The sequence below is a fragment of the Amyelois transitella genome, chromosome 6 (genome assembly GCF_032362555.1).
Source record: "Amyelois transitella isolate CPQ chromosome 6, ilAmyTran1.1, whole genome shotgun sequence".
NCBI lineage: Eukaryota > Metazoa > Arthropoda > Insecta > Lepidoptera > Pyralidae > Amyelois > Amyelois transitella.
This window is the reverse complement of record NC_083509.1, coordinates 2264495-2291797: the sequence shown is the minus strand read 5'-3', so window position 1 is coordinate 2291797 and position 27303 is coordinate 2264495. Positions and strand designations below refer to the sequence as shown.

The 27303-nt window shown below is 37.1% G+C and overlaps 1 protein-coding gene across 3 annotated transcripts in view; it reads right to left on the bottom strand.

Annotated features, from left to right (window-relative positions):
• Positions 1 to 232: 232 nt before the first annotated feature.
• The window catches only part of LOC132901827 (zinc finger protein jing), a 128787-nt gene continuing 101716 nt past the window's right edge, over positions 233 to 27303 (bottom strand). For all 3 annotated transcript variants that reach the window (XM_060944580.1, XM_060944581.1, XM_060944582.1), the window contains exons 2-6: positions 12572 to 15344; positions 12087 to 12266; positions 10411 to 10552; positions 9701 to 9911; positions 233 to 6012 (exon numbers count right to left, since the gene is read on the bottom strand). In XM_060944580.1, coding sequence (XP_060800563.1) covers positions 5622 to 6012; positions 9701 to 9911; positions 10411 to 10552; positions 12087 to 12266; positions 12572 to 15344 — 3697 coding nt within the window. In that variant the 3' untranslated portion in view covers positions 233 to 5621. The remainder of the gene's footprint in view (positions 6013 to 9700; positions 9912 to 10410; positions 10553 to 12086; positions 12267 to 12571; positions 15345 to 27303) is intronic.

Below are 27303 nucleotides of genomic sequence, written 5' to 3'. Positions count from 1 at the left end.
TTAATATAAGATACAGTACTTGTGACAGCTGGACAAACCATTCTAGGTATCAAAAAAAATCTTAATAAATCACTAGGTACATTGAACAAATTTGTAGGTTCCCCATTAAATTAACATTCACTATTATTATGCCCAAACGTGTGATAAATTAATTGAGGTAGATTACCCGACAGCCCCGGGTCAAAATTATAATTAAATTTCCGGGTTACCATCATGCAAATAAGACAACGCATTAAACATTATACTATATATAATTAAATATCTACAAATTGAATATAAGTAGTGCACACTATTCGGGATACGGCTCCACATATAGTTACTATTGTATCTTGTCAAACATTTACAATAAAGGAGAACATTCATATAATAAACGCATAATATAGGAAACATGTTGAAAGACAACGCGTACCTTACACACTACTCTAACCTTCCCATCCCCACGGGACCAGCCAGGCGCGAACCAAATTACAGTATGCAGAATACCTTATTATATAATTTTAACTATATACAAACGCCCCGACGTCTATCCGACCAGATAAACAGCCAGCCAGCTGGCAAAAAGTTTTATTCCCTAAAAATCTCATTGCAGCACTATCTGCTGAGATGGTTCGAAGATTTTTTTACTTCTTTCAACAATTGCAATATTCAATAAGGTTGCGGTTGATTCTGGTAAATGTGGAAATGATAAACAACATTTTTTAAAGTTTTAAGAAATATTCAATGAAAGTTTGCGAGTTATTGAGACCACTTTTGTAAACCAACCGCAAACTATTTGCACATTCAGTAGCGTCTGCGTCAGCTGTAATGTGTTTCACGCCTTCACACATCGAACGATAGGCCGCTGAAATAATACCGACCAAAACAAGATACCGTAAGGGCTACTGAGAAGAAATGCTGGCATTCTACCATTGTTCCCTTAATCTTCTCTTACCTAAGACGGAACGGTTTCTCGACGTTCGCGTAGAATGAAACGTACCGATGAGCAAAAGAACGAACGCCGAAAACCACATTAAAAAAACACATCCGACTATTACTATTGTGGCAGTGATAAAAATATAAATCTTTTTGCGCTTACACATGTACATTTTTCGATATAATTTAGTACCCCATCACAAGGTCCGGTTTACAAAATATTTCTCTGCTTAACTTTCCGAAATAACTCTACACTAATGGAGATATTATTAAGTCCAGTAATTTATTACATTGCCAAACATTTCTTATTCTCAAATTTCGTTCCGAACTGCAACAGAGTCTTGTACTTAAGCGATTTGTAGGCCGAACACAACTGCCTATTTATTTTATATGTAAAAATCATAAAGCGAATTAACTGATTGATCAAACACATAGGAGACAAGACAGGAACGCCCCGCACATTCTCATGATTCTCATAATTCATTACTGCCATTTATTTGAGATCAAATTCAAGTCCATATTATAAGTCTGATAAAACAAAACTAATTTGTCTTTCTGATTTTGGTGTCGAATTTCACTAAAAAATAATTTACAAAAAAAGCGAGCCAATAAAATATGGCACTACGATCAGTGCTGAAAAAAATTAAACTAATTTTTTTTTTAATTTATTAAAATAATAATCAGTACATTGGAAACGCTCCAATAGAAGTCTATCTGTAGTAAGCACACGATTCCAAAACCACACGACAATCAGGCACCAACTTTTCTACTAGAGAAATTTTCCTATTTCACTTCTTTGGATCCGCGCCTACTGCGAACGTGTGCGAGCGAGCGAGTCGCATGCCGGATGAGCGAGACGGATGGATATATATCGGGTTTCATAAATTGTAATGGCATAACTAGGCGCTTCGCTTCGCATAACGTTTAAAACGTAAAAAACAATATGCGGATCGATAATTTTTCCAAAAAACATTAAAATTATGCCACAAAAATTTATGGGACCCAATATTACCCAAGCAAGACTGCGACAGTGCCGACCGAACACATTCTAGTAACATTCTCTAATATAGACACAATAGTGATCTTTTGACTTAAATCCACACGTCAGTCGGCCATCTTGTTGGTTGACTGACGTGCGTCAAGATATATACGACTGAACGCGCCTAAGGCTCCTTTACATCTCATTACTCTAATTTCGTTTACACTACAAAATGTTCTAATACATACATCGTCCTGTTTCATATCGAAGCGAAAGTTTAAAATACGGTGTTTATCAAAGTCCACGCACACCCTAACTTAACGCTATAGGCACTAACTAAAATTACTAGCGAGATCGTGTGAGCACAGAACACAATTTACTTTATTCTCGTGTAAACCCCTTATGGCTAAAAAGGCAATGTTAATGACAACTTCTGTATAAGGGACCTCCAAAAGTTAACATCTAAATTCTGCCTATCAAATCTGCTATTGGGTTTATATAAAAATCATTGGCATGCTATGTTCCGTATTGGTTGTAAAACAACTATAAAGTATACACGAACTTAGTCGTTATGTGTCTAGTATTACGTAAAACTATTGGGAAATTTCCACGTTTGACGGTTACTACTAAGCACATAGTTACTAAGTACGTGTAAATAAACCATGATCAAGGGCGCGTTCCTACTTAGTTGTGAGTGTTTTGAGTGGCTAATCGACGCAAAGATTTTAATGAATTTTCAATTCAAAGTTAAAAGTTTGATTCATATCAATCTTCCACGAGATTAAAGATGTATAAATATATGTATATTTAAAATTCAATATACATATTACAACGTAAGTTACATTTATTTATATGAAATGCACGACACATAGATACACTCACAGAGGATACACTCACAACGTATAGGAAAGCGCCCTGAGCCACATTACATTCGTATGCGAAATGTTTCAATTCGTCACAAGCAAAGAACATTGTTGAACCTTTTCCCTCTCTACGTAATAAGTTCATTCTAATTTATATCATTGCTTCATTTTGTACTATAGACTGTTCAATTCATTCCATTGCTCGTACGAGTCGAAAACATTGTTTAATCCATTAGTGCCTGATTCGAGAAATGGCCATAGAGTTCAGAATGATTTTGAAAATTCTTAATTCAAAATTGTAAAAATTACAAACGAATAAGTATTGCTTTGCAGTAAGGCCGCCTTTTATTTTGGTTAAATGTGTATTATCTTTGAGAAATTGTTTTTTTTTTTTGTTTTGTTATCTCACAAATATTTCCGAATTTCACGTTATATTATCGTCTCTATCAACCATTCCACGAAACAAGTCACAATCGATCAAACGCGATACAGATAAAAAACACGAAATACAAATCTTGTGCGAGAACTGTCACTATATCTTATCACATAAAGTTATTGCTAACGATGCTAAACACCTTAGTAGCGAGCAGTAGTAACTAAACACAACTTGAATGGCAGTGACGTTACTATGTAATAGACAGACAGCTGTTGATTCTGTTACCTTCTAATCGGGGGAAAAGAAAATCCATCAAAATATCTAAACTAAGTTCCGTTTGATATGACTACGCGGGATATAAATGGTCTGAACATGTTTTGAGTACAAATATTTTGATACATACTGAAAAAAATTAAGACAATCAAACGTTTCACAATCGAACCCTTGTTTTAGCTATATTATGATTGTTGATTGAAAAGGCTCGTCTGGCTGTGAATAAGGGCGTGTTGGTCCCAACATTAATGTATGGGAGTGAAAGTTGGGTGGCAAAAGGAGCACGAAAGCAGAATAAATGCGGCGGAAATGAGAGCGTTAAGGAGTATGATGGGTGTGAAATTGAGTGACCAGATAAGGGACAGCGTAATAAGGGAATGTTGTGATGTGAAAGAAGATGTAGTTACAGGAATAGAAAAGGGTATGTAAAGATGGTTTGGTCATGTGGAGAGCAAGAATGAAAGCAGGTTGACTAAGCAGATACAATGAGAGTGTGAAGGGAAAGGGCGGAGTGAGCCTAGACAATCATATCTTGATCAAATTAAGGACATCCTGGCAATGGGTCAGGTCAAGAGTACCCGAAACCAACGAGCTTGCATGAAGAGAGTTAAATTAAAATGTGGATGAAGCGAAGGAAGTACGCAGAAATCGTGGCAAATGGAAAATTTTGTTCAGTTTGATTTAACGCATGGAGGCTTTAAATATTTGTACTCAATTTATGCGAACTTTAAATAGTGAACACTGTGCGGTACCACCGGTCACCCATCAATATCGAAGTTTTCCGAAAGAAAAATCTATGAAACAAAGTATTTGTTGACATTTCATTTAGTAAAAATAAAACATGGTCTAAAGAGTAGTCTTACAAGTGAAAATCACCCGGCTAAAGCCAGCTTCAAATGAAAATATTTCAACAAGACATGCTCGGTAGAGACCATCGCCAAGTCATCCACAAAAAAAAATCAACTTTTTCGTAATGTACCTATTAAATTTGTCAAAGTCTCAACAGTGATTGGCGCCCGGGATACTGATATAGGCACTTGGTGAACCATGATGCCAGTGGAAGACATCCGCCAAACCTTCATGATCACTAACACCCAACTAAGCCGGGAACGAGGCCCCAATAACGTCATCCTAGATAATTATCATGATAATAAAAATTATCTTTAACATTTACTCGAACATAAAACCTTACTCATCCTTTTATCACATTAAATAACAAAAAACTTAATTCTTGTACAATATCCAATCTTTTTTTTTTGACGGATAAAAGTGAACAAATCTACACATCCTTCTAACAAAAAACAAAATTAAAACGAAAGTATACTTTAAACATATTCATTGCCGTATCATATTTGAAAAAGAAAATAAGATAATTTAAGTATAATCAGGATAATTATCAAATAGGAACCTCGCTTGAGTCAACCGAGACGCGGGGAAAACAAAACCACGCGAACGCAAATAAATCTAAAGCTAAACATACACTAGTATATACACGTTGGCAGTGATACTATCGCTGGTCGAATTGTCATAGCGACACCCTACTTACTCCTAACCTCATTTAAACTAAACCGAATTCTAATTTACACTCGAATAACGAGACAACTATAATACACATCGCACTAACTATATACAATTTGTTCTCGATCGCGTACCGTCAGTAATATCATTATAAAAATTAAGCATCAGTCTTGTGAATAAAATTTACGTCTGCTACGTAGCAGTGAACCGCGTCCAACGAATCTTTGGCGATAATTTTTGCTAATCGTGAGCCACCGCAGTGGAGAATCAACATCTGTCTCAACAGGACACGCTGCTCTATATAATTACACTATAGCACTGATATACGTACGTTATGGAAACTTTACAAAAACTTTTCAGTTGAGATCTCTCCAGGAGACTTTCTACTAGACTTGTCGTGGACACTACCGCGCCTCTAGATCCGGCAGTAACAATACATCAGTGCTTATTGTTAAACTGACGTCTCGCAACACCTTCACATTATATTTCGCGGCGTATACAATCGAGCAAGACAAAAATTTGTTCGAGTAAAGCCGTTACGAAACATACGTGCGAAGGCGGATCTTATACTAGAAATATACATTAAAGAGCAGCGTGTCAGTCGACCTGATAATTTTACTGTCACACTGTCCCTTATAACTTCACAATACGCGGCTAAATAGGACAGTGTTACAATAAAACGCCCAGGCTATACGTAAATTTATCGTCCGCAAGGCCAGAACGAATTTCCGCCATATCGTCTCCCCATCTTGCGCTTCTTTGCGCCGCTGACTTCTGGTTTGGTCGGTTCTTCTTCGCGGTAAAGGGAGGAGATGTTGACTTGGGAAGAGCACTCGAATCGTTCCCGCTTCTGCTTGGCGATCAGGTTGGCGAGCACTCGTGACGACGTACAATTCCTAGCGGGCAGCAGCCGCGTGGGGGCGGGCGCCGGCGCCGGCTTCGGCGGCGGGGGAGGCGGCGGCGGCGCTGCAGATTTGTAAGTGGCGCAGAACTGCTCGTAGACGACCACTTTGGTGTGAACCGGCAGCGAAGAGATCTCCACCCGCTTGATTGTCTGAACTTCCTTCTCCGGCACCCATTCGTCTTCGATCCTGTGGAAAATGAAAATATTGTTTTATCATTGAAAGATACAGCACCACACAGAGGCGGCTGCAAACACATTTTTATTTAAATCTGTAAATAAAATGTACATTTTCGAAGATGTCGTATTAATCGTTATTATATTCGGATTGTGTTTGCAGCTTTGGGTTGCGATCCCAACTTGTGAAGAACGAAGACAGATCATGCAACTAGTAAGCGTGACAAATGTATCTACTAATAAATTCACAGAAGAAAACCTAAATATTGCCAAACGATAACTCAATCCATAAGGAAATAAATCGAAGCATGGAGCTAAGAATTAATGTCAGATAATGTTACGTCCGGATTGTAGGGACTGGCAACCCCGGAGAGTTGCTAGCAACATTTCCAAAACGCCAATCAGTTTTCCATTCATGATATTCCAAATCAATTTTACCAGTAATGAGAAGAAATATATAAAATTTTCACATCAATTTTGGATGAGAATAATAAATAAAATTTCGATGTGTATAGGAAGATTTTTGGATGCTAGCAACTTCTTTTTCAAACATTTCTGTGTGGCACTTGTGGCAATTGTCCATGCAAAGCGTAGTGCTTCAGGATCAACTGCATGCCTTGATATTTGCTTTCGACTGAACTAAGTAGTATTTGCCATGACATGTTGCCAATAGAAATACTTATTTAGTTTTCATGAATCAAAAATGAGGGTAGAAATAGAATTTCGAAGAACCCGTTCACTAGGTGGCAGCACTGTGTCTTATAGTGTAGTGTTGAAGTTGCGTATATTTTTACACGTTCACTTTTGTTTTGTTTCGAGTCCTAAAATTCTGAGGACCTGCCGCCTTATTCACAAACTATGACAAGGTATATATGCTTTATCTTCTTTATCTATCAATTCAGATCCAAGGAGAAAAAAAACATGTTCCTTGTACGATCCTTGAGGACAATAGAGCCTTGGTAATCGCCTGATCATTTATGGACACGTTTAGCCAAGACAGGAAAAAACGCTTACTTATTTTCGAGGATTTTGTGTTCCGGCTTTTAAACTTTCGCATTTAATAATACATTTTTATTTACACAGATGAAAATAATAATGAAAAGACGTGTGCGAATAAAAACCTGTGTAAATTATGACTTTGTTTTGAAATGTTTCATTAACGCACTTAAATTTATTTTGATGCAATACCACACGTCCTTGAATACCAAATATACATTTCTATCAAATCTGTCATAACAAAACCAAGTTCAGGGCTTTCAATACAAATTATAAATTTAGAAGGTGTTGCCAATCTTCAGTAAGAACAAAAATGTAATTAAGATTTTTTTTTAATAACTTATTGTTACAAGTTATGCATATGATCCTTACAACGGTAAATAGCAAGGCATTGAACAACATAAGTATTCCATGCTATGATATTATTAGTGATATGAAAATACCTGGTGAACATGTTGTAAAAGAAATCATTCTAAGTGAAAAAAAGAGAAAAATATTTAATCATTATTTGCGATTAAATACCCAAAGTTAATTGCTTCTTATACTAAGAAAAATAAAAACTTCAGATAAGAACTTCTTTCATTTTGATTTTTCGGCATAACTAAAGTTACCAAAAGTTTAGTAGTGTATTAAGTAATAAATTTGATACAATTGTTGTTTTAATTGAAAGAAGAAACTTTACATTCAGATTCGTCGAAGGACGATTTTTTCTTAATTTATAAGAGATGGCCGGTACAGATTATTGTTACTTTAATGAGAACATGATTACCTTAAACCATTACAAGTAACAAATTGTTTAGTATAGCACTGAATTAAATAATAATACGTAAAGAAATTACGATGATGATGTTAAAAAAATAACTACAGCAATGAAAGAGGGGTGATGTAAGCAAGATTCTACCAGTCTGACCCACCTGTGTGTTTACCTGATAACACAACACATTATACTCGAAAACGCTGTAGAGCAAGTAGATTATGAAGTAACGTTACTATCAGATTATTTAAGACAGTTTCTCAAACAATTTTAATTGATCTATTTGAAAAAGTCCTAAGTAAAATAAGATTCCTAAATAAATTTCTCCTCTTGAAGAGATTCCAATTAAATTAAGAAGCTCTCTTGTGCATACTGTTTTTTTTTTTTATTTTATTTGGATTCTCCACTTTTGTGTAACTTAGTAAAAATAAAACATCTCTGATTGCCAATTCAGTTCCTGGTAAGATAGGGTGAATCTGAAATTGAGACTTTGAACTTACCGAAACATTTATATTGTTAACAAGTAAGTTCTTAAAAATTTTATTTTTAAACCAGACAATATTTAAAAATCTTAAAAGTATAATAATTTCCTTTAAAAAATGTGTCATTCCTACAATCAAATACAACTTTTTGTTCTGAAAAGTCGAATTTAATAAATTCCCTTTATCATTCAAAATACTTTGTTTGATTTTTATACTTAAATATTTACTTGGAGTACTACACAGCATAATATTAAATTTATAACAAAAATTTGACCATTTAAAGTTTATTTGAGTAAATGTCAATGGCAGAATGCCATACTGTGAAAAGTTATTTGTAGTCAGGTGCTTGTGAAATAAAAGTTTACGCTCCACCCAATATTTGTATGTACAAATTAGATTTCCGACCAAGACACTGTGTGTCCGTGTGACACACTAACGTTACTGTCCGTGCATCAAGCACGAACTGCTACAAATATAATTACTCCACATAACGCTTACCTGCAAAACATACTATACTTAGAATCTAATATATTTAAAGTGTAAGTAACTATAGATATAATGGAAATAGACTTATTCAGGATCATGATAGTAAAGGCGCGCCCCGGGCTCCTCTCCAGAAAGGTGAGGATGCAACCGGAACTAACGCCAGGAGGCAGATGTGTAACATTTGAGATTAAATCCTTAATACCAGGCTATGCAGTATCGACTGACCTGGTAACCACTTGATAGACAAGCCTTAATCAAGTCGGTACCTCTTACGATAAAACAGGGTTATGACAAAAAACATTATAAGATTGTGAAGAATAATAAAAGAATAATATTTCTTTGCAACATTGTTTACAAACAAACAATAGGTTCAACATTGAAATTTTTATTACTAGAGCGCGATAATTATTACGGAAGAATGATTCTGCAAGTACTAATTTTCTTCAAAGGTCAAGATTTATCTTGAGTGGTTGATTTATCATAGGTTCTGTATAATTTCTATAAAGTTGGTAGAAATTATATAGAATTTAGTTCTGCTGTCAGTTAGCCCTAAAGTTGCCAGATAGAAGCAGGTATTTCTAGAATATTTGTTAAAAATATGTTACAATTAGTATAGACTAATGATGAGAACATTTTACTCTTATACCATTTACACAATTTTGGCAAAAAAATAATGTTTCGAAGGAGAAGTTATTCCCCAAATATAAATATCTTTTAATCACTCTCTGGCAACCTAAGGTAAACTGTACATCTCCATATCACTATCGCTACATATTATAAAGTCTCCCTATATATTCTCTGTCTGTACATATGCGCTAATCTCGGAAAGTTGTGGACGGATTTTGTTCATGTTCGAAATATTGGAAAGAGCATTTTTTGAAGGTTCTAGAAAGAGAAGGAAAGAGAGGTTTCGAGGAAATCTATAAAATGGTACCCGAGCGAAGCTTGGGCGGGTCGGTAGTTAACAAATGAAAAAAACTTACACATGCGGTGGGAAGTACGTGAGAAGCGCCTCTCTTCTCGCCTCGGTCGCGTTGTATCGCGTCGCTTTCAGTACTGCGTGGAGAGTCAGCGTGTGTCGCCCGGCCGGCTCCCTGAGAGGGCAATGACCTCCGAGCCTCCACCGGGTGCACCGTGATAGACGCCAAGCGAGTCCTTCCATGGTCCCGGCGTCGAAGAAGTCGAACATCCGCGCTGGAAGAAGATAGTGTAATTTTAGATGTAAATCCCATACCTTGATTGGATATATTAGGTTATGCCGGTTACTCGGTTAGGTCCCGACATGGGAGGATTTGTTACCAGTCTCAGGCTTTATCTATTAGGCTGCCGATCATTAGAATTTTCTTCATCTATACTAATATCATAGTACGAAATTAACAAGTGCTACAACAATCTCATCACTATCAGTTGACGATGATCACTAATGGTTGACTGTGATAGATGACTCTCAGTTAACAATGATCACTGACAAGTGACAAAGATCACAGATATGTGACAATGATCACTGACAGGTGACAATGATCACTAACAGTTGACGATGATCACTAATGGTTGACTGTGATCGATGACTCTCAGTTGACATTGATCACTGACAAGTGACAAAGATCACAGATAGGTGACAATGATCACTGACAGGTGACAATGATCACTGACGGGTGACAATGATCACTAACAGTAGACGATGATCACTCACCAGACCACGGCTGGCGCCTGTACCGCAGCTTCTTGCCATTTCTCCTGATGAGTTTGGACGCACTGTCGCTGGATTTCTTGTTGGTACCCGCATTCGGAGATGCCTCGTTGAAGTGGTTGTTCACGTGCCTTTCGAGAAGAATCTGGAATTTCATAGGAATGTGTTAAATTTGGGTAAAATATGGAAATCGCTGTGATTAGTCAAATGAGCGTGTTTTTTTTTTAAATGCCGATGAAACATTGCAAGACAAGAGTTTTTAAAATGCTGTTTTTTCACTTCTATTTGCCACTTCTATTCAACATATTAAAAATCCGTTATTTTTTTTTTGTTAACAAGATTTTAGATTAATTTATCAATCAACATACGACGTTTAAGAGACACATTAATCTAATCGTGTAATTCATCTTCCTATTCCCAGCGCCTAATTAATGGATTTTTCAGTTTAAACTTACTTTAAAAAATAAATGAGTTCTGAAATATTGTCAAATATTAAGCTACTATTTCCTCAAAACCCTTATCATCTAATTAATCCGAACACTATACTTGATTTTCCTGTGGCGTGGTGCCACGCACGACGTGTAGTTGAAAACAAACCAAATTTCGACAAAAGTACAGAAAAACCGTTAAAAATATCAACAAATTCTTTTCTATGTTCAAGAACCAGTTTCAAGAACAACAATTAATATTCATAACAATCAATTAATATCACAAGGCTGTACTTGTATCGAATCAACAAACAATACAATAAATTCATTATCAACATAATAAATCTACTGTTTTGTCAAATAAACAAATATGATAATAATAATAATAGACATCCATCCACCATTGCTCCGGATTCCTCTTCGTTTCCTTGGGAAAGAAAACATAACACAAGTTTATTGTTCTAAATAACATTGCCTATCGAAGACTATAATGAAATGCCTACTAAGGAAATTAACGCGGCCACATCACTCAAAGAAAGAATTTAAGATAAACAATTTTAATTTAAACGAATTTTAATTTACAACTTCGAACAATGTTATACATGTATATGTAATACTGAATACAAAATAATGTGTCAAAAACTTAAAACTTGAAAAGGTAAACTAATGTGATGCGCCACAAGATTTTGAAATATTGACTAGTGATAGAATCACTTGATTAGGAAAAAAGATAATTAAAAGCACCTTAAGGTTTGAAGACAATTAAGACTAAACGACGACCAATAATCAAAGAAACAATAAAGATTTCTCCAATCACACGTGATTCGATCACTAGTGATTGGATGTCGAAGAAAACATAAACACAAAACGCCTTATGCACGATCCGAAATAAATTACCATAAATATCATCAAATAAACATGAGATGTTTTAGGTCAGACAAAAATCGGAAATGATCTCGAACATTACATTGATTACATACCACAAAAAGATCTATTATTATATGCAAGCAATATTTGACAATTTAAGAAATAACAAACGTTCCTAGTTCTTACATTGAATCGAGAAAACTTCGAATCGATGATGTGACCTTTTTCGGGGGGTGCATTGAGGGACGATACAAAACAAACCGTCAGAACGATAAGACAATAACGGATTCAGTCGCAGCGATCGAGAGCGTTATTGTGGACTCGTTTTGGCGATGTTCTGGTACGCTGTAAATTTGTGCGTGTTGCGTAGGAACGTAATTATACCTGTGTGGAGAATCTTCTGCCGCAGCCGTCGAAGATGCACTTGAAGGGCTTGTTGCCGCCGTGGGAGAGCGCGTGTCGCTCCAGCCAGAGCCGAGAGCACGAGGGCTTGCCGCGGACCTTGCATTGCTGCCATAGACATACATAATTCTCCTTCCCGGCTTGAGTTTCTACGTGGTCCGTCTGAAAAATACATATTAAACTATTAGAATACCTCCATTAAGTACAGCAAAATATTATTAAAGAACTCGTGAGTAAATAAATTGATCTAAATTTCATGTAATGTATGGAATGAAAAGGAAAAATTTACACATTTATTTCAGACTTTTCCATTGTAAAACCTCTCGTATATATGTAGGTCAGCAAAAAATTTACATTTACAAGAAAGCAGACGACTTCTTTAAAAAAAAAAATTTTTCTGCTGCTGTTTATGTCTGGTAATTATTTTCCTCTACTAAAAACTTTTGTAAAAAATATTTAAATCTAACCTGTAAATGCTCCAAAAGGTCTGTATCGCTCTCGAATTCTCTCTTGCAATTCTCCCACTGACACAGCGTTACCGTGGACGTAGTATCCGTACTAGAAGTTCTCCGATCGCTGTCAGTCTTCGCCAGGTTTCTGGGTGGGAATCTCAATGTTTTTGGCTGTTTAAGTATTGGACTCTTTTGACTGCTCTGCACCTCAACCGAACACACACTCACACTAAGCGAAAGAGACGAATCTTCATCGCACTCCTTGCTAGTCTGGGAGTCACTCGGAGAGTCAATAGACTTGTCTGTCCCGATCCCGGACTCGGAAGACTCTGTCGTTGTACTGCAGAAGTTCGCTTCTATCAGAGTACTTTGAACGTTCGACGAAACATCTTTCAAAACAGTAATTTGAGTAAAAATGGTCTCCTCTCTTCTCGCTACTTCTTCAACTTTCCTTAACTCCGCCTCTGAATGTTCAATCCTTATTTCTTTACTAAACTCCTCAGACATCTGGCTTTCTTTCGATTTCTCCGCTAAATCTTCTAGTTTCTCTGATAAACTACTCACGTGTGCAAAAGGCCTCGAAGTCAATTTATTAGTATCTAGCTGAACTATATTATTATTAACAGTTTTTGACAGCCAAGGAATATCACACTTTGAGCTTACTTCATTTAATTTTGGGTTCACATCGCTCAATTTTCGTCTCACTTCATTCACTTCTGGTTCTTTTACTGTACTACTTGGTGGATCTGTACCCTGAATTGGATTATCGGGAGGTTTGACAGGCGCTATGGGTATACTACTCGTATGCAGTGCTTGAGTCGTAAAATTGGGTACGATAGGTGGTGGATGGTGAACAATTGGATTGGAACACGTAGATTGTGATGAAGATGCTGCATTTGTGCTTGAATAACTCCACGTTTCTTTTACGTTCATGTTTGGCACAGACGTTACAATGAAACCAGGTTGCGGAACTAAAACCGGATGGCTAAAATTAACTGTGAAATTCGGCTTTGATTGCACGGTTATTCCATTTGGTGGCATACCAGAAACGCTTTTATTCATCACGGGAATCGACTGGCTCGTCACCGGCGATGTCTTGTTTACGTTAGGATAAGTCGGCGACATGGTGTTCGCTAGCTTCAACAGCGTGCCGTTAATGAGAATTTGGGCCGCTTGCTGATTTTGTATATGATCTTGTCGTTGCGTGGTCAGTTGCGTCGTTTGTGGTAAAACAAAATTTGGCATCTTTGTCATTAAATTTGGTATTTGTACCACCGTTCCGTTGATATTTTGCATAAATGGAAAGACAAATTGACCATTTAATTTTGTCGGACTTGACACGTTGACATTTGGTCGATTGAAAGCTGTCATATTGTTTTGCTGGTGATTTATGGTTTGTGTTGAAATTCCATTCTGCGGTATTCTCAAAGCAGTTAACATAACATTTTGAGGTACTGCAACGAAGGAGGCTAAATTATTAGATGTGACCGTGCCATTGCATGGTTGTGGAATATTTAATTGGTGACAATTCTGTAAATTGGTTACGGGCACATTCAAATTACTGAGGCTACCATTCATTGTCATTGAAACTTGTCGCACACCATTTGGAACATTCATCTTTGGTGCTGGATTAGCTTCACCTGGAATTGTCGTCATGGGAGATTTCTGTGTAGAATTGACACAATTTTGTTGCTGGAGTTGCACTTGTTTGAGATTATTCGCTTTAGACCACGTCAGGTTTTTACTGTTAGCAATACAAGCAGACGATTTCCTGTTTGTTCTTTTAGATGGCTGATTAGTTTTCTTCACAGGCTCCTTCTTCGAGGTTGTAACTTTTGATATAGGGTTTAAACTTAAATTGTTCGATCCGCACATAACACCATTCATTTTACTATCTAATTTTGTTGTAGAACTCACGACACCATTCATTCTGGTGGAGTCTGGCCTTGAAACACCATTCTTTTTGGACGTCTGACTCGCGGATGTCGCGGGTGCAATTCTTAATGTTGTTGGATCACTAGATGCTGACATTGGCACTTTATGTTTCTTATTCCCACTCATATTCTTCACATTCAAACCATTGGCGGATGGGTCTGTTGTCGTTTTAATGTCTTGGATTTTCTTTTTAGTGTCCAGCAATCCGTTGACAATACCATTGATGTGCTTCTCTTTGGAATGGGATTCTGAAGATGGAACTCCGACCAAGCCAAAAAAGCTAGTACAATTTTTCTCCTTGTTGTCTTTAGGTTTGTTATTATAATCGATCATCCCATTAAAGTTGGGAACGGATGTGGTTTTACTGAGATCTGTCGGTTTCCCTGTATCTATCACACCATTAGAAGTTGGGTGCATTGCCTTTTTTGCTACATCGGCTTGCTTGCCGACATCCATCAGTACTTTCGGACTAAGCGTCTGTGATATGTAAGAGATGTATTTTTCCAGGTCATGTGTGACGCCATTTTTGGCAGGCAGGCACTTTCTTTTGGTGTCGTCGTTGTTAGAGACGCTAGAGTCTCGCTTGAGACCGTTTTGCGGCTTCATCTTGTGGTTGAAATACTCTGTGATACGGCGATGGATAGGCACGTGGGGACGGCGCACGGGCGCGGGTTGGACCGCGAGGCGTCGCGGTGCCGGCGGCGCCGGTTCACTCGCCCAGGGCGGCATACGCGCACCCGCGCCCTCCTCTGCGGTGCTGCCCGACGACTCAGGGCTGCGCGGCGAAGCCGGCTCGGTGATGTCGCTACCGCTGCAGCCTCCGCTCTCCGTCGAACTCAGCACCGCTACGCCACTGAAACAATACATAACAAACTGTTAGACGTCTTTGATTCCTTGAATTACATAAGTCAATGGTATGTTAATAACCCCACCGAGCTTGTTCAATGCAGTGTCACAGATCACGTTTAATAACAATCAGCTGTTGAATGAATACGATCGATTGTATGCGAGGATAGGCAAGTGATCGCGTGAGAGAGACAGCATGTTCATAGTTTGTGGGCTTGCGAGCGACGCAAGGTGCAATGCCCTGTGCCGGTCCGGTGCAGTGACGCAACGAGACGCGCTGCACTGACCGACCCGCACACATTGAAATTATTTTCGACCGCGTGACATTCACCGCACGTAGATTTGACGTGGCGGCATTATGTATGACGAATGAACAAATACGTTTAAGTAATTTTTATTTTCGGATGCAACTGGAGCTACATAGAGCGTTTAGATATTCCCAAGCTAAGGTATCAGCCAAACGTAAGAAGTTGCCAGTTACGTCACGTTTGAACTGGAGCTGCTTACTTATCCGCATAATGTTGGTAAAACCCACATCACGTGAAATGTTTATTCTGGGAGCGCTCCCGCGTTATTCGTTTTAAGATCTTTTGTTAAGCGAGATCCACAGGTAATGTCGAGTAACGAAATTTGACACGTAACCCACAAGTTACATACGATTATGAACTTTGTGGTAATGTAGGTGGGTGTTTTTTTCGCCGTGGCGGCGGGGGTGTCGTGAGCGGGATGGAGAAGGGGCGAGAGGGCCGTGGGGTGTTGTCTCGGCCTGTCAAGGGTGCACCCTCGCCCTTTGTGAAGCCACAATCTAGAGCCATAACTAGGGTCGTACATTCCCCTCCTTTCTCGCACTTCGCTGGGAGCTTTGTCGCTAATTGACCCAATTTTTTAAGAACAATTTTAAGACCAAAGATTTTAAGAAACGTCTCAGGTATCTTGAGGGGATCTTAATTTAATATCGGAGATCGTTAAGTCAACTGAAGGTATCGAGCCCGAACTCCCCCTGACGACGGCTCGGGCTCATTCCGTCAATGTTAATGAGGATTGCATTCCCGGTGCAAATAGTTAATTAACCCTAAACACGTTCACATGAGGTTTTAAGTTAACTGTTGATATAGTAGGTATGTTAGCAATAAAGTAGCTAATTTATTGTGAAACTTCTTCCTCGTAACAAGAGTGAAGAGCGGAAGCGTAGCAACCCTGCACGCGATCGTTGAACGCGAATACTCAATAGAACATTCTGAAGTCGCCAAATTTTTTTGCGAATGTCGAAAGCAAAAGTGGCCGCGGCGTACGTATGTAGGTGAGGCAGAGGCGATGCAAGGTCGCGCCCGCGCCGATTTCGGTCGACGACCCGAACGCGTTACAGACATTGTAATCTCGCTTACAATTCGAATATCGAGTGGGTGGCATATTCCGTCGCGTTTGTTTTGGTGCGACTATTCCGTACGAACGAATTGCTAAATAAATTGGGGCAGAGTAATCGCTCAGCAGCCTGTTGATACACAAAACAACGTTTTTAAATAATTAAATTTAATTATGTAATGATGTTTATCAAACTTTGATGCATGTCTCCTGGAATCTAAACACATTAAAATTTTACAAAGTAAAGACAATTTACACACGACAATTGGGCGTGACGATTTTATCGTGGCGAGAAATTATCGCGCGCGTGTAGCTAGCCTAGCGTGTCGCCCTAAGCTGTCGTCGCCAAATCGTCCTGACGACTAAAAACCTCGCGTGTCGTCTAGGAACACAGACAGACATACAGTGTCACGAAACGGTTCAGGCTCCTCTGCTTTTCGATTTAGTACTTATAAACAACTAAGTTAGCTACAGCCCCGTGCTAAATAAGAAATATAATGATAAAACTAGATTTAATGTCTTAAGTTTATAGGAGTTGCTCCTATCATCGTTCTTCTGAAAATCTTGCGAAGTAAAATTACTTTCGTAAGTAATTTCAGGGTAAGACAGTCTGCCAACAGTAAGAATTGGCTGGAGATTGTGGGGAAGGCTATGCCTATGAGCGAAGTCACAAAGAAGAAGAACAACCATAGAAATCGAAATAATATAATGCAGTTCTATGGCAACAACTATTGTTTACTCTATGTCAAAAATATCACCTTAAATAAATCACGCATATTACGACAGTAATATTTCACTTTCAGCGAATAAACATTGAAGTATTTATCAGATCGTAAAAGTTGCAGCCACTTCGGGCGGCTTCCGGCCATTCAACTTTTTAACGATTCATATTTTAATTTTGGACGGTTGATAATCCCAGTTCCTTTATATTTTTAGCACAGAAGACTTACTTAATTAAGAGTAAAAAAAACTTTGAGAAGAGATTATAACAGTCTCAGAACAAATGATATTGATACTGTTGTACTTAGAAACAATATATTTTATATAGCCGTGTGGGTTTATGTTAAATTGATCACTTATTTATGTTTTATAATTAACGATCAGTTTCTCATCTTAGAGTATTTCTGATTACATTATCAGCTGTTTCAGGGCTTCAAAGCTTGTGTTACGCTAAACATTTCGTTACGATGCGATATGATAATTATGATGAGAGAAAAGACAAATGAGTTTGCTTTATTTACAAACTCAGTTATCGTACAAACTAGTTATAGAGATAGAGATAGAGAACTAGACATAGAGATTTTAAAAAAATCTGATTCACTTTTAGCACTTGCAAAGTGATATTTTTCGTATTTTTCGAAGGAAAACATTAGATAAGGTAGGTAATTACTTAGATCTATTGTACCATTTCTCTTCCAAAATGATTCATCAGAAGCAGCAGCAGTTCTTTTGTTAGTCCTGTTAACTCACTAATGGATAAAAATTCCCAATACGTTCCAATGTTTTAACAACACGAAACGTGGTAGAACAAAACTGATGAAGTGTCATTATAGACTTTTCTACCCGAAACGTCCTATCCATCCTAGTCCAAAATAAATTCCCAATCAGTTCCCATGTTAAACAACACGTGTGGCGGCTTCGTCAGACACGCCCCTGCTTCGGCCCAGTGAGCGAGCATAATGAGTGGGCGTACAAAAGCGCAAATGATACGTCGGGCGCAGACCCTGCACATGTCGCGGGGGCGCTGATTGCAACCCTGATGCAATAAATACACGGTAGTTCGATTAGAGGCTTTTGATTTTATATTTCGTCATCTTGAGTCTTAATGTCCAAAGGGTTATACTGTGTCGGTACCAAATAAAGTTTAAGAATGTAAAGTAAAAGAAGTCTTACGGTCCCGAGCGGACTGCGAGATTTATAGGACTATACGACTTATGATAACATATAAAAATAAACTTTTTCATAATGGCACAAATCAAATGCCTATGAAAAAGGACAGGCACTGAAATACTTTACAAAAACTAAATATTAGTAGATCCTATAGAGCTCAGTTTAATTTTAATACTGGTTAAAGTTTAGATTTTTCTACCATGTATAAAAGTTTAATAATGACAAATAAATGCTTTGAAAGACAAATCGCCTTGAAAACATGCGAATTTTGCGTTTCGCAAATTTATCCATCTAAATTCACAACGTGTTATTAGCATTCTTTTTACGCATTCATAAATCGAATAACAAGTAGGTACCTATTATATTGCAAATTGATCATGCCTCTGGTAGACTCAAATCCCTGTCAAAGCGGGTTTACTGTGTCCCTCCCGTTCCCATATACCCCGGGGCCCAGCGCAGCCTAAATACGACACCCCGCGGCGCGCATACGATCAAGTTGGCTTGATGAAAAACAGTATGGAAATGAATTTTTGGATTAACATATTGCTGTAATTTTCTATGAGTAAACAAAAACATCTTCTATTTATACTAGATTTTACGGTACAAAATTATAAATGTAGAATAGTAGATTTTCTTCCTAAAAAAAAAACCATGCCAATATTCTTATGATCTAGTTCTAGCAGTTGTACAAGAGAAAATTCTAAGTAAACTTAGGAATGCACATTGACATCACTTGATCAAAATATGACAAAATTCAATTTGTCCTCATAAGGCAATAAAGATCGTTACGCAATTGCGACAAATTACTACGGCTTGTAGTGCTTGTAGTATTTTCCTAGAACGATTAGTGTCGGGCGTAAACTATGTTACCGAGAAACGGAACGCACGCCATACTTGGGGCCTATCGGACCTTAGGAGGTCATTTTTATAGGACAAGCATTTAAGATTTACTAGGCTTATATTTATGAAGTGTAAGCTAAGTTTAATATTTATGTAAGTTACTAAGCAATTAATACAAATCAAGTGTAGATTAAGTTAGAGGCGTTTGAGCATGATTGATCATTAAGAGAAGTTTTTAAAACAAGTTAATTCTTTACCCGAAATTCTCTCAAATTAAGTAATCAATAAAAATATTTTTAACAGACTTCCGCTTGATATGTTGCTAGGGAAACAATACATTATCATTATCGGCCTTATCGGAAGCGAATGATAATAAAATGAATGATATGGCTAGTTTTGTAAATCATGAAAGTTTTTGTCTATTTAATTTGTATTCGTGCGTAAAATTGTTTTGGGGCCAATCGCTACTAACTTTGAAGAAATCTGTTTCTTTCACATTTTTGCATATTTCCAGTTGCATATTGTGTTATGCTACGGAACTTGATGACCGTAATTTTTTTCACTTTTCGGCTTAACGCCCCAGTAGCTATGAACTTGCTATGAAAATTAGGAAACAACAATGTAGATATCGTCCATTGCATCTTTAATATTCCATTAGATAATGTTAATAAAAACAAAATGCGCATTGTACGAAATATTTAGCTATCACACGTGCACCGTAAATAATAATCGTAGATAATAATCAATGCCGGTCAATAGTCCAACGAGTTCTCAATGCCACAGCAACGCGACGTCTGAGTTATGTCAGACATATTTACGTCGCTACCCATTCATTACCCGTTGGAAAGGAAGCCGTCGCGTGAGAATCGTGTCACAGGGTAGGCACCACCCTCTTTACTATGTGCCACCCTGTCTCCCCTCCCCCGCGATTATTATGCTAAGTGTCTGTTGGTTATCGCCGGGGTGAGTTTTTCGCGCATCTGCTATTTATTTACGCGCTTTATATTCATGGGTTCGCGTAACCGCGTAACGTCGACTTCAAGCTTACACTTCATTACGTCGTGTCGCAAGTTTCCGTCGCTCGGGGTGATTTGGGAATCTGCGCCGTCGCGCTGGGGTCATAAGATCGCGGTTGGCCGTACGGTGAAAATAGGTTATCGGGCGCACCCCGCGTGACGCCAAACGTCTTTCGATTGATTTTGTTGCGTAAGTGCTTTTCAAAATTGCAGTTAATGGATTTGAGAGGGATTTTTGACAAGCTCTATTTCAAAGTAAATGCAAGGGATTATTGTTCCCTTTCCACACGTTGCAATCAATCCCAGAGTCTGATCAGTAAAAAAAAATAATCGATACCCACCCAGTAACAATACAAATATTAGCCAAAATATTATTACATGTGTCTCAAAGTCCCACAAAATACAAATTGAATTGAAATCGCAATGACAGGAGATAACGGATAGTTTCAAAATTCTAATGCAGTTTGCGTCGCTGATCTGCTGTCAAAAATCATCTTCCCACTGGAATGCCATGTAACTCGAAAGAGTGCCTTATCTCTTCGACAAGAAGTTTAGTTTTCAAAGGCTGTCAGTAATGACTGTTGCAGTTTATGCAAAATTACACGGACATAGACGTAGCTAGATCTCGCGATTTTATTAAAGTACTTCTCGTGTCAAATCGAGTGGCAAAATAGTGACTCAGTAACATCTTTTCATTTAGAATCTGAAGTGATTTTGACCCTTCACCGCAGTACCAATTTTTAACACCACAGATTACTATTAACTACAAAACATTTGTTTACATGTGAAATAGAAAATGTCCCGTATTTAGTTTTTTTGGCAAACATAAAATACTTGTCATATCACTCCTAGTTCTCATACAAATGAATGAAATAGTATCTAGCTTAGATCTATGTTAGTGCAAAAGACGCTGCATTCGCTTCCGCGCCCGTCTGGCCGGAAATAAGGGAATCCACGACGCTTTTGTCTGGAGCCGCTACTTTAGTTAATATCCGACGGGAGATTCGCAGTTTTGTTTCCCAGTTTCCAATTCCTAGATGTCAATGAGTACGAGACTCGCCGGGTTTTCAGGAAGCTGTCGCGCTTGTCGGGGCGTTGTTTACTTAGTGAATTTTCAAACCGAATATACGACTTTATTTAACATCTATTTATCTTTAAAATACTGTCTGAACGTAGAATTGAGAAAAGGGTATGTTCATTTTTTCTTTAGCTTTAAATGGATTCTAGAACATTACTCTAATTTATAATACTTTGTATTTAAAGCAAGTTGTAGAGTTGTGGAGTAGGGAAAAACCACACCGATTAAAAATATATCGATGTGAATTAAAAGTTTATCGTGACACGGGTCAATAACGGTTTACCAGATCAATGTTAATCTACGACCTTTTTCGTAATTAACTTATCGAAATATTGTTTACTTCATAAACAATCGCATCGCGTTGGCACGATAAACATTAATTCGAGATAGCACTAGTACGTGGTTATCTGGGGCAAACATTGCACAAAGCAATGCACCGACCGATAACTTTGCGCGCCCTCCTCGTATCTGTCATAGAATTACTATCAAAACAATTTTACATGACTTTTTAACATTTTTATGTTTACCTTTGTGATGTTAGTCTGAAGAAAGATATAACTAAAAAAGAACTTTTTTTTCGCTCAACTGTTGGATGTCAACAAATCGACAATTGTTTAATTTTGGAGACTAAATTCTTGCGTGCTGTGAGAACATATCAGCGATAAGTTCCTGCAATACGGGATAATTAAGAAGCCAAAAATAGATAAGGTAGAGTAATAAGGTGTAGACCTCCTACACCAATACTGCCGTCCTCAGGCTAAAAGCCGGCAAATTTCAGGACCTTATACATAAGTTAGCCGCCTAATAGTTTGACTATAACATAATGGTTTTAGAGGAATGAAAAGAATGACACGATCTAAAATTAAAAAACATCTAGTTGACTCGCGTTTTAATGAGTTGAGCAGTTAAAATCAAGCACGTTTCATTGTTTGTTACCTATCAGTAATGATATAGTGTCGAATAAAAAATATTTTTTGCCAATACTCATGTAAGCAAACCTGTAGGTAAGAGCTAGTTCTGATAACAAAGCAGTAATCCGGCAGAAACACGTACGTGTGTGGTTTATAAAATGTCTAAATCTAAATAATTCTTGTAAACAGATTGTCACTGCAGTTGGCAATTTGCCTGATATTGAGGTAGTCATGGTACTCTAGTATTTTATCTTCCGTTACTTGTATTAAAACTAACATATTATGCTTACAACAATATAAATAAAAAAAGTAAGGAATATAATTCTTATGATAATTAATGTTACTTATATTAAGTTAAAACCAGAATTGATATGTTTAGCATTGTCACGATTCCTTAATACTTCTTTTGACTCATCGTCCTACCATCCATTAAGTTTACATAACTTAACTTACTGACTAAAAATTCACAACCGTTTTCATATTTTTGTTACATCGTTCGTAAAAATGATATGCAACACGCATACAATTCACATCTATGCACCTATATTATGCATGCAGTGCCCTTCTCCGCTGGCCAATGCAATACGATGCGCCGAAGGTCTTGCATTACTGCATCTGTGAGTGCAGTTGTGTTTGCATTGTCTTATTTTGTCGGAAGTTCATTTTAATATCGGCAAAGTGCATGTTTCATGCAATTGTTTTTGATGTTCTGACAGTTTTTGTATTCTTATGTGGTTTTATGTAAGTACTTATGTTCATCAAAAATTAAATAAGAAAATTCGCATATACCGGCATGTCAATATATAATAAATGTAATAAAATATAATAAATAAATAACGGACCCATGCCCAAAAGGGCAAAAGCAAATTCAATCTTCGATTCTCAAGAACAAGAGTACCCGAAACCGCCGACCTTGTATGAAGAGAGTTATGAATGTGGATAAACCGAAGGAAGTAGGCAGAGATCGTGGCAACTGGAAAGATGTAGTCTCTGCCTACCCCTCCGGGAAAAAGGCGTGATTTTATGTATGTATACAATACTCATTTATTAAATTTCATATAGTTAAGTGGTGACAAATATAAAAAGTACATAATGTTTGGACAGGCGTGCAAACCAATGCAAATAAATAGAGGAACTGCAATCAAAATTTTATATAAACACTATGTAAAATATTCTTTACAAACAATCTTGTGTTGCAATACACTGCCTAGTTTTAAAGGGCACAGCAACCTATGATTAGTACAGACCTTGCATAGAAACTGTCGAGAGTACGGCCGGCCTTGCCAATGCAATTTATGCAACTATGTACAATATTGCATTACATATTTACTGCATTTTTGCTAAAGCAACATGGGTTTTTTATGTAACTGTAACAGCTGATAATTTGAAAACAACATTGCAAACGTGTAAGGTTGTAGGGTTTATTTAGAAATTAAAATAAGTTTAGAATATCCCAAACCCACCGCATCTCTACCAACTAATAATGTGGAGTAAGTTTGTTATCGACTGATGTGATTTGAATGACAGCTTTTTTCCTAATATTTACAGGCACGACAATGCTCTGATGAAAGATAGTATTTAAATATTAATATTCTCAAAAATCTAATATTTTTTTTATTTTTATTTTTTTATTTATTTCAGAAGCTTAATTCTATCTACAAAACCTTACAGAAATCACGCTTTACTCTCTACTGCCAAAGACAACATCAAGGCACTACTCATAAATCGACGAGCTGACAAGAAAATATTGATTACGTAGTTAAAACAGACCATGGAGAGATCGTGGCTAGTGGAAAGAAAATGAAAAACATACACAGAGCAAAACACACAAACACAGGCATTACAACAAACTACATTATTACATGAACTGAACGTGGCCTATCAGTCTTTCAAGACTGTTGGCTCTATCTACCTCGCGAGGTACATAGACGTCATTATATGAATGACGAATGAAATAATGATGACAGTATTACATAATTATGAATGCAAATTAGACAACTAGAGTGCCCGCAGCTCCGCCCGCGTAAAACGAAACAATCCCATTGTAAGTATAAGTACGTATTACCCGTTCCCGCGGGTTTTTAAGTATTAAAAAAAAACTACAATTTTCTTGGCGTTCATTACTTCCTTTTGTTTGACACAGACAAACGTACCGCAAACTGACGATCTTGCATGAAGAGAGAAATAAAATGATACTACATGAAGCAAAAGAAGTACGCAAGGTCCGTGGGAAAAAGAAAGATGTAGCCTCTGCCTACCTCTCCTGGAAAAAGATGTGATTTTATGTTACGTATGTAATGAGAAATTCATCCCGCGTTCCTCTCCAATTAGGCCGGTGCGTGACCGGAAGCATGCCGTAAACTCCTGCCTTTATTTACGTTAATTACAAAATAAAGGCACCTTATATTTACATTATTCGGGGATTAACATGCAGATGGGTTTCTGAACGCGTTATTAAGACAAAATAAATCGAAAGTGTAAGTAAGTCATGTATTTCATTTACGGAATAAAAAAACTTTTTTTTAAAGTCCAGCTGTTAGTAATGGTAAGTAAGTAATAAAGACGTCGAAAATATAAAGAAATATGAAAAAGTTGTAAAAAGGTAAAAATTATGTTTGTTCTTTAACTTAAAGTAATAAACATTTATAACAAAAAAAAACAAATAGAAAAAAAAAAATAAACCTAAACCTATAACATATGGAATACATTTTGGCATGCCATAAACCTAGTAAAATTAGAGGAAGTACGCGTCCGGCCTTAATTATCGAGTACATTACTGTCGTGGACACGTGTCCTATTGTTCTTGCCATGTTAGGGCGGCTACAAACGCGGCATTTTGAGAAGCGTCGGACGCGCGTGAAATATACTGTAATAAATGACGAACACTAAATCAATTACAGCTAATACAGTCAACAACATTTACAACACTATTATATGTTTTACTAGAGGCCGCCCGCGACTTCGTCCGCATGGAAACCCTATCAATCCCGCGGGAACTCTGGGATAAAAAGTAGCCTATGTGTTATTCTGGGTCTTCAGCTACCTACATACCAAATTTCATGGTAATCGGTTCAGTAGTTTTTGCGTGAAAGAGTAACAAACATTCATACATCCATACAAACTTTCGCCTTTATAATAGTAGTAGGATTTAATAACTTATACATTGATATGTACATACTTACAACCCCCAATTATTTTTAAGGTTTAATAGTAAGTATTGTTTTAAGTGTGTGTAATAATTTTTTTTCTGATAAAGTTTCCGAGTCTGTAACACTTACAGAGAAAAATATAACGCTATGTCGGCAAGCGTCACCGCTTATTCATAATCACTGTAATGCACTGTCGTAGTCGCGTTTAGACGCCCGGTTTATGGCGGCCCTATTACCATGTTTATTGATAATAATTCCTGTTACATTTACCTTCAACTGCTTATTTAGATATCCTCAGCCTTCCGTGTTCGCCTATGATCGTATTTTCTCTAGTTGTCATATGTCCTACTAACAATTATTGGGGCGGAATAAGTAAACAAGCTACATACAGGTCATTATTTCACAGAAAAGGAAATGAAAAAAGAATAGAGGTAAGTTTTCCTTCATTATTCGTTTAATTAATACAAACGAATTTAAGAAATACCTTGTAATTCTTTCCAGGAGTATAATTTTTTTCATAACTTAAAACTTGTTAACGATCTAATGATTTAAAGGCATATTAACTTCAACCACAACATGAAACTCAGGTATAGATCCAGTCAATATCTTACAAAGTCTCAAGAACCCATGTGGTCTGACTTACCACAAGAGGCATATAGTTCATATTGTTCCTCGGACAATAGCCATGCGGGTCTACTCAGGGTTCATTGGTCTGCCACAAATTACCCCCATGGATGATATCATCTCGTCCATTAAACAATAATTTACACGTCGCACGAACAAGCAAATTTTTAATATTAAATGCTAGATCTTATCGGAGGCGAGACGCCACAGCTACAACAGTAATTGAAAGGAATTAACTTTTTAGTACGAAATTAATGAACGTGCAGAACAGACAATCCCATCCCGTTATTTTGATAGCCCTATTCACTAACTTCAATAAGGCATCTTATAGGTAATATTCCTTGACATCGTTCGTGAATCACCTCACGCTAACGACTTGAAAAACTAAAGAGATAAAGCCAAAAATATTGTGAAAAATAAACATTGGCGCTGCAGGCTGATAACCTGCCTACAACTGAGCGTGTATAAAGACATAAAGAAATTAGGATTTTGTGGCGAAGTAAGGAATTAAGACCAGACATGTCAAAAGAAACTTTTAAATGGCAAATCAGTCGTGTCTACGAAATTAAAATCAATAAGTACGAGAACGCTCATAAATAAATTACATTGCAGTTTCGTAATTTCGCGAGTAAATTTCTTTTTAATACGTGTGTAAGATTTATAACTTTATAGAGGCGACACGTTTAGCATTAATTTACATTTCCGAAGGCAATAAACCATCGCCGACGGGGCAATTTCAAGTTTATGCACTTTTATTAATTATTAATTTCGCTGTAAACTTGCAATTACTGAATTATGTGGCAGGTCATAATCGACACTTTCTGCAGGATTAGGTATATGATTATTATTAGTACATTTTATGTGCAACAAAGTGTAATTAAATAAATTATTTATTATTTAAAACTAAATTGCACAACATTATATGTGATAATTTCTTTTTAAAATAAAATCTTGATTTATGTGAACAGTGTAAAAAGTTGTCCTTTTTAACAGCAACTTTAATTCCAAATCTTAGTGTAATTTATAATCATTGGTAGGTATGTTTAAAATTGTCAAGCTTGTATTCGTGGCCTAATTTTCTTTTTGGTTGAAAGGA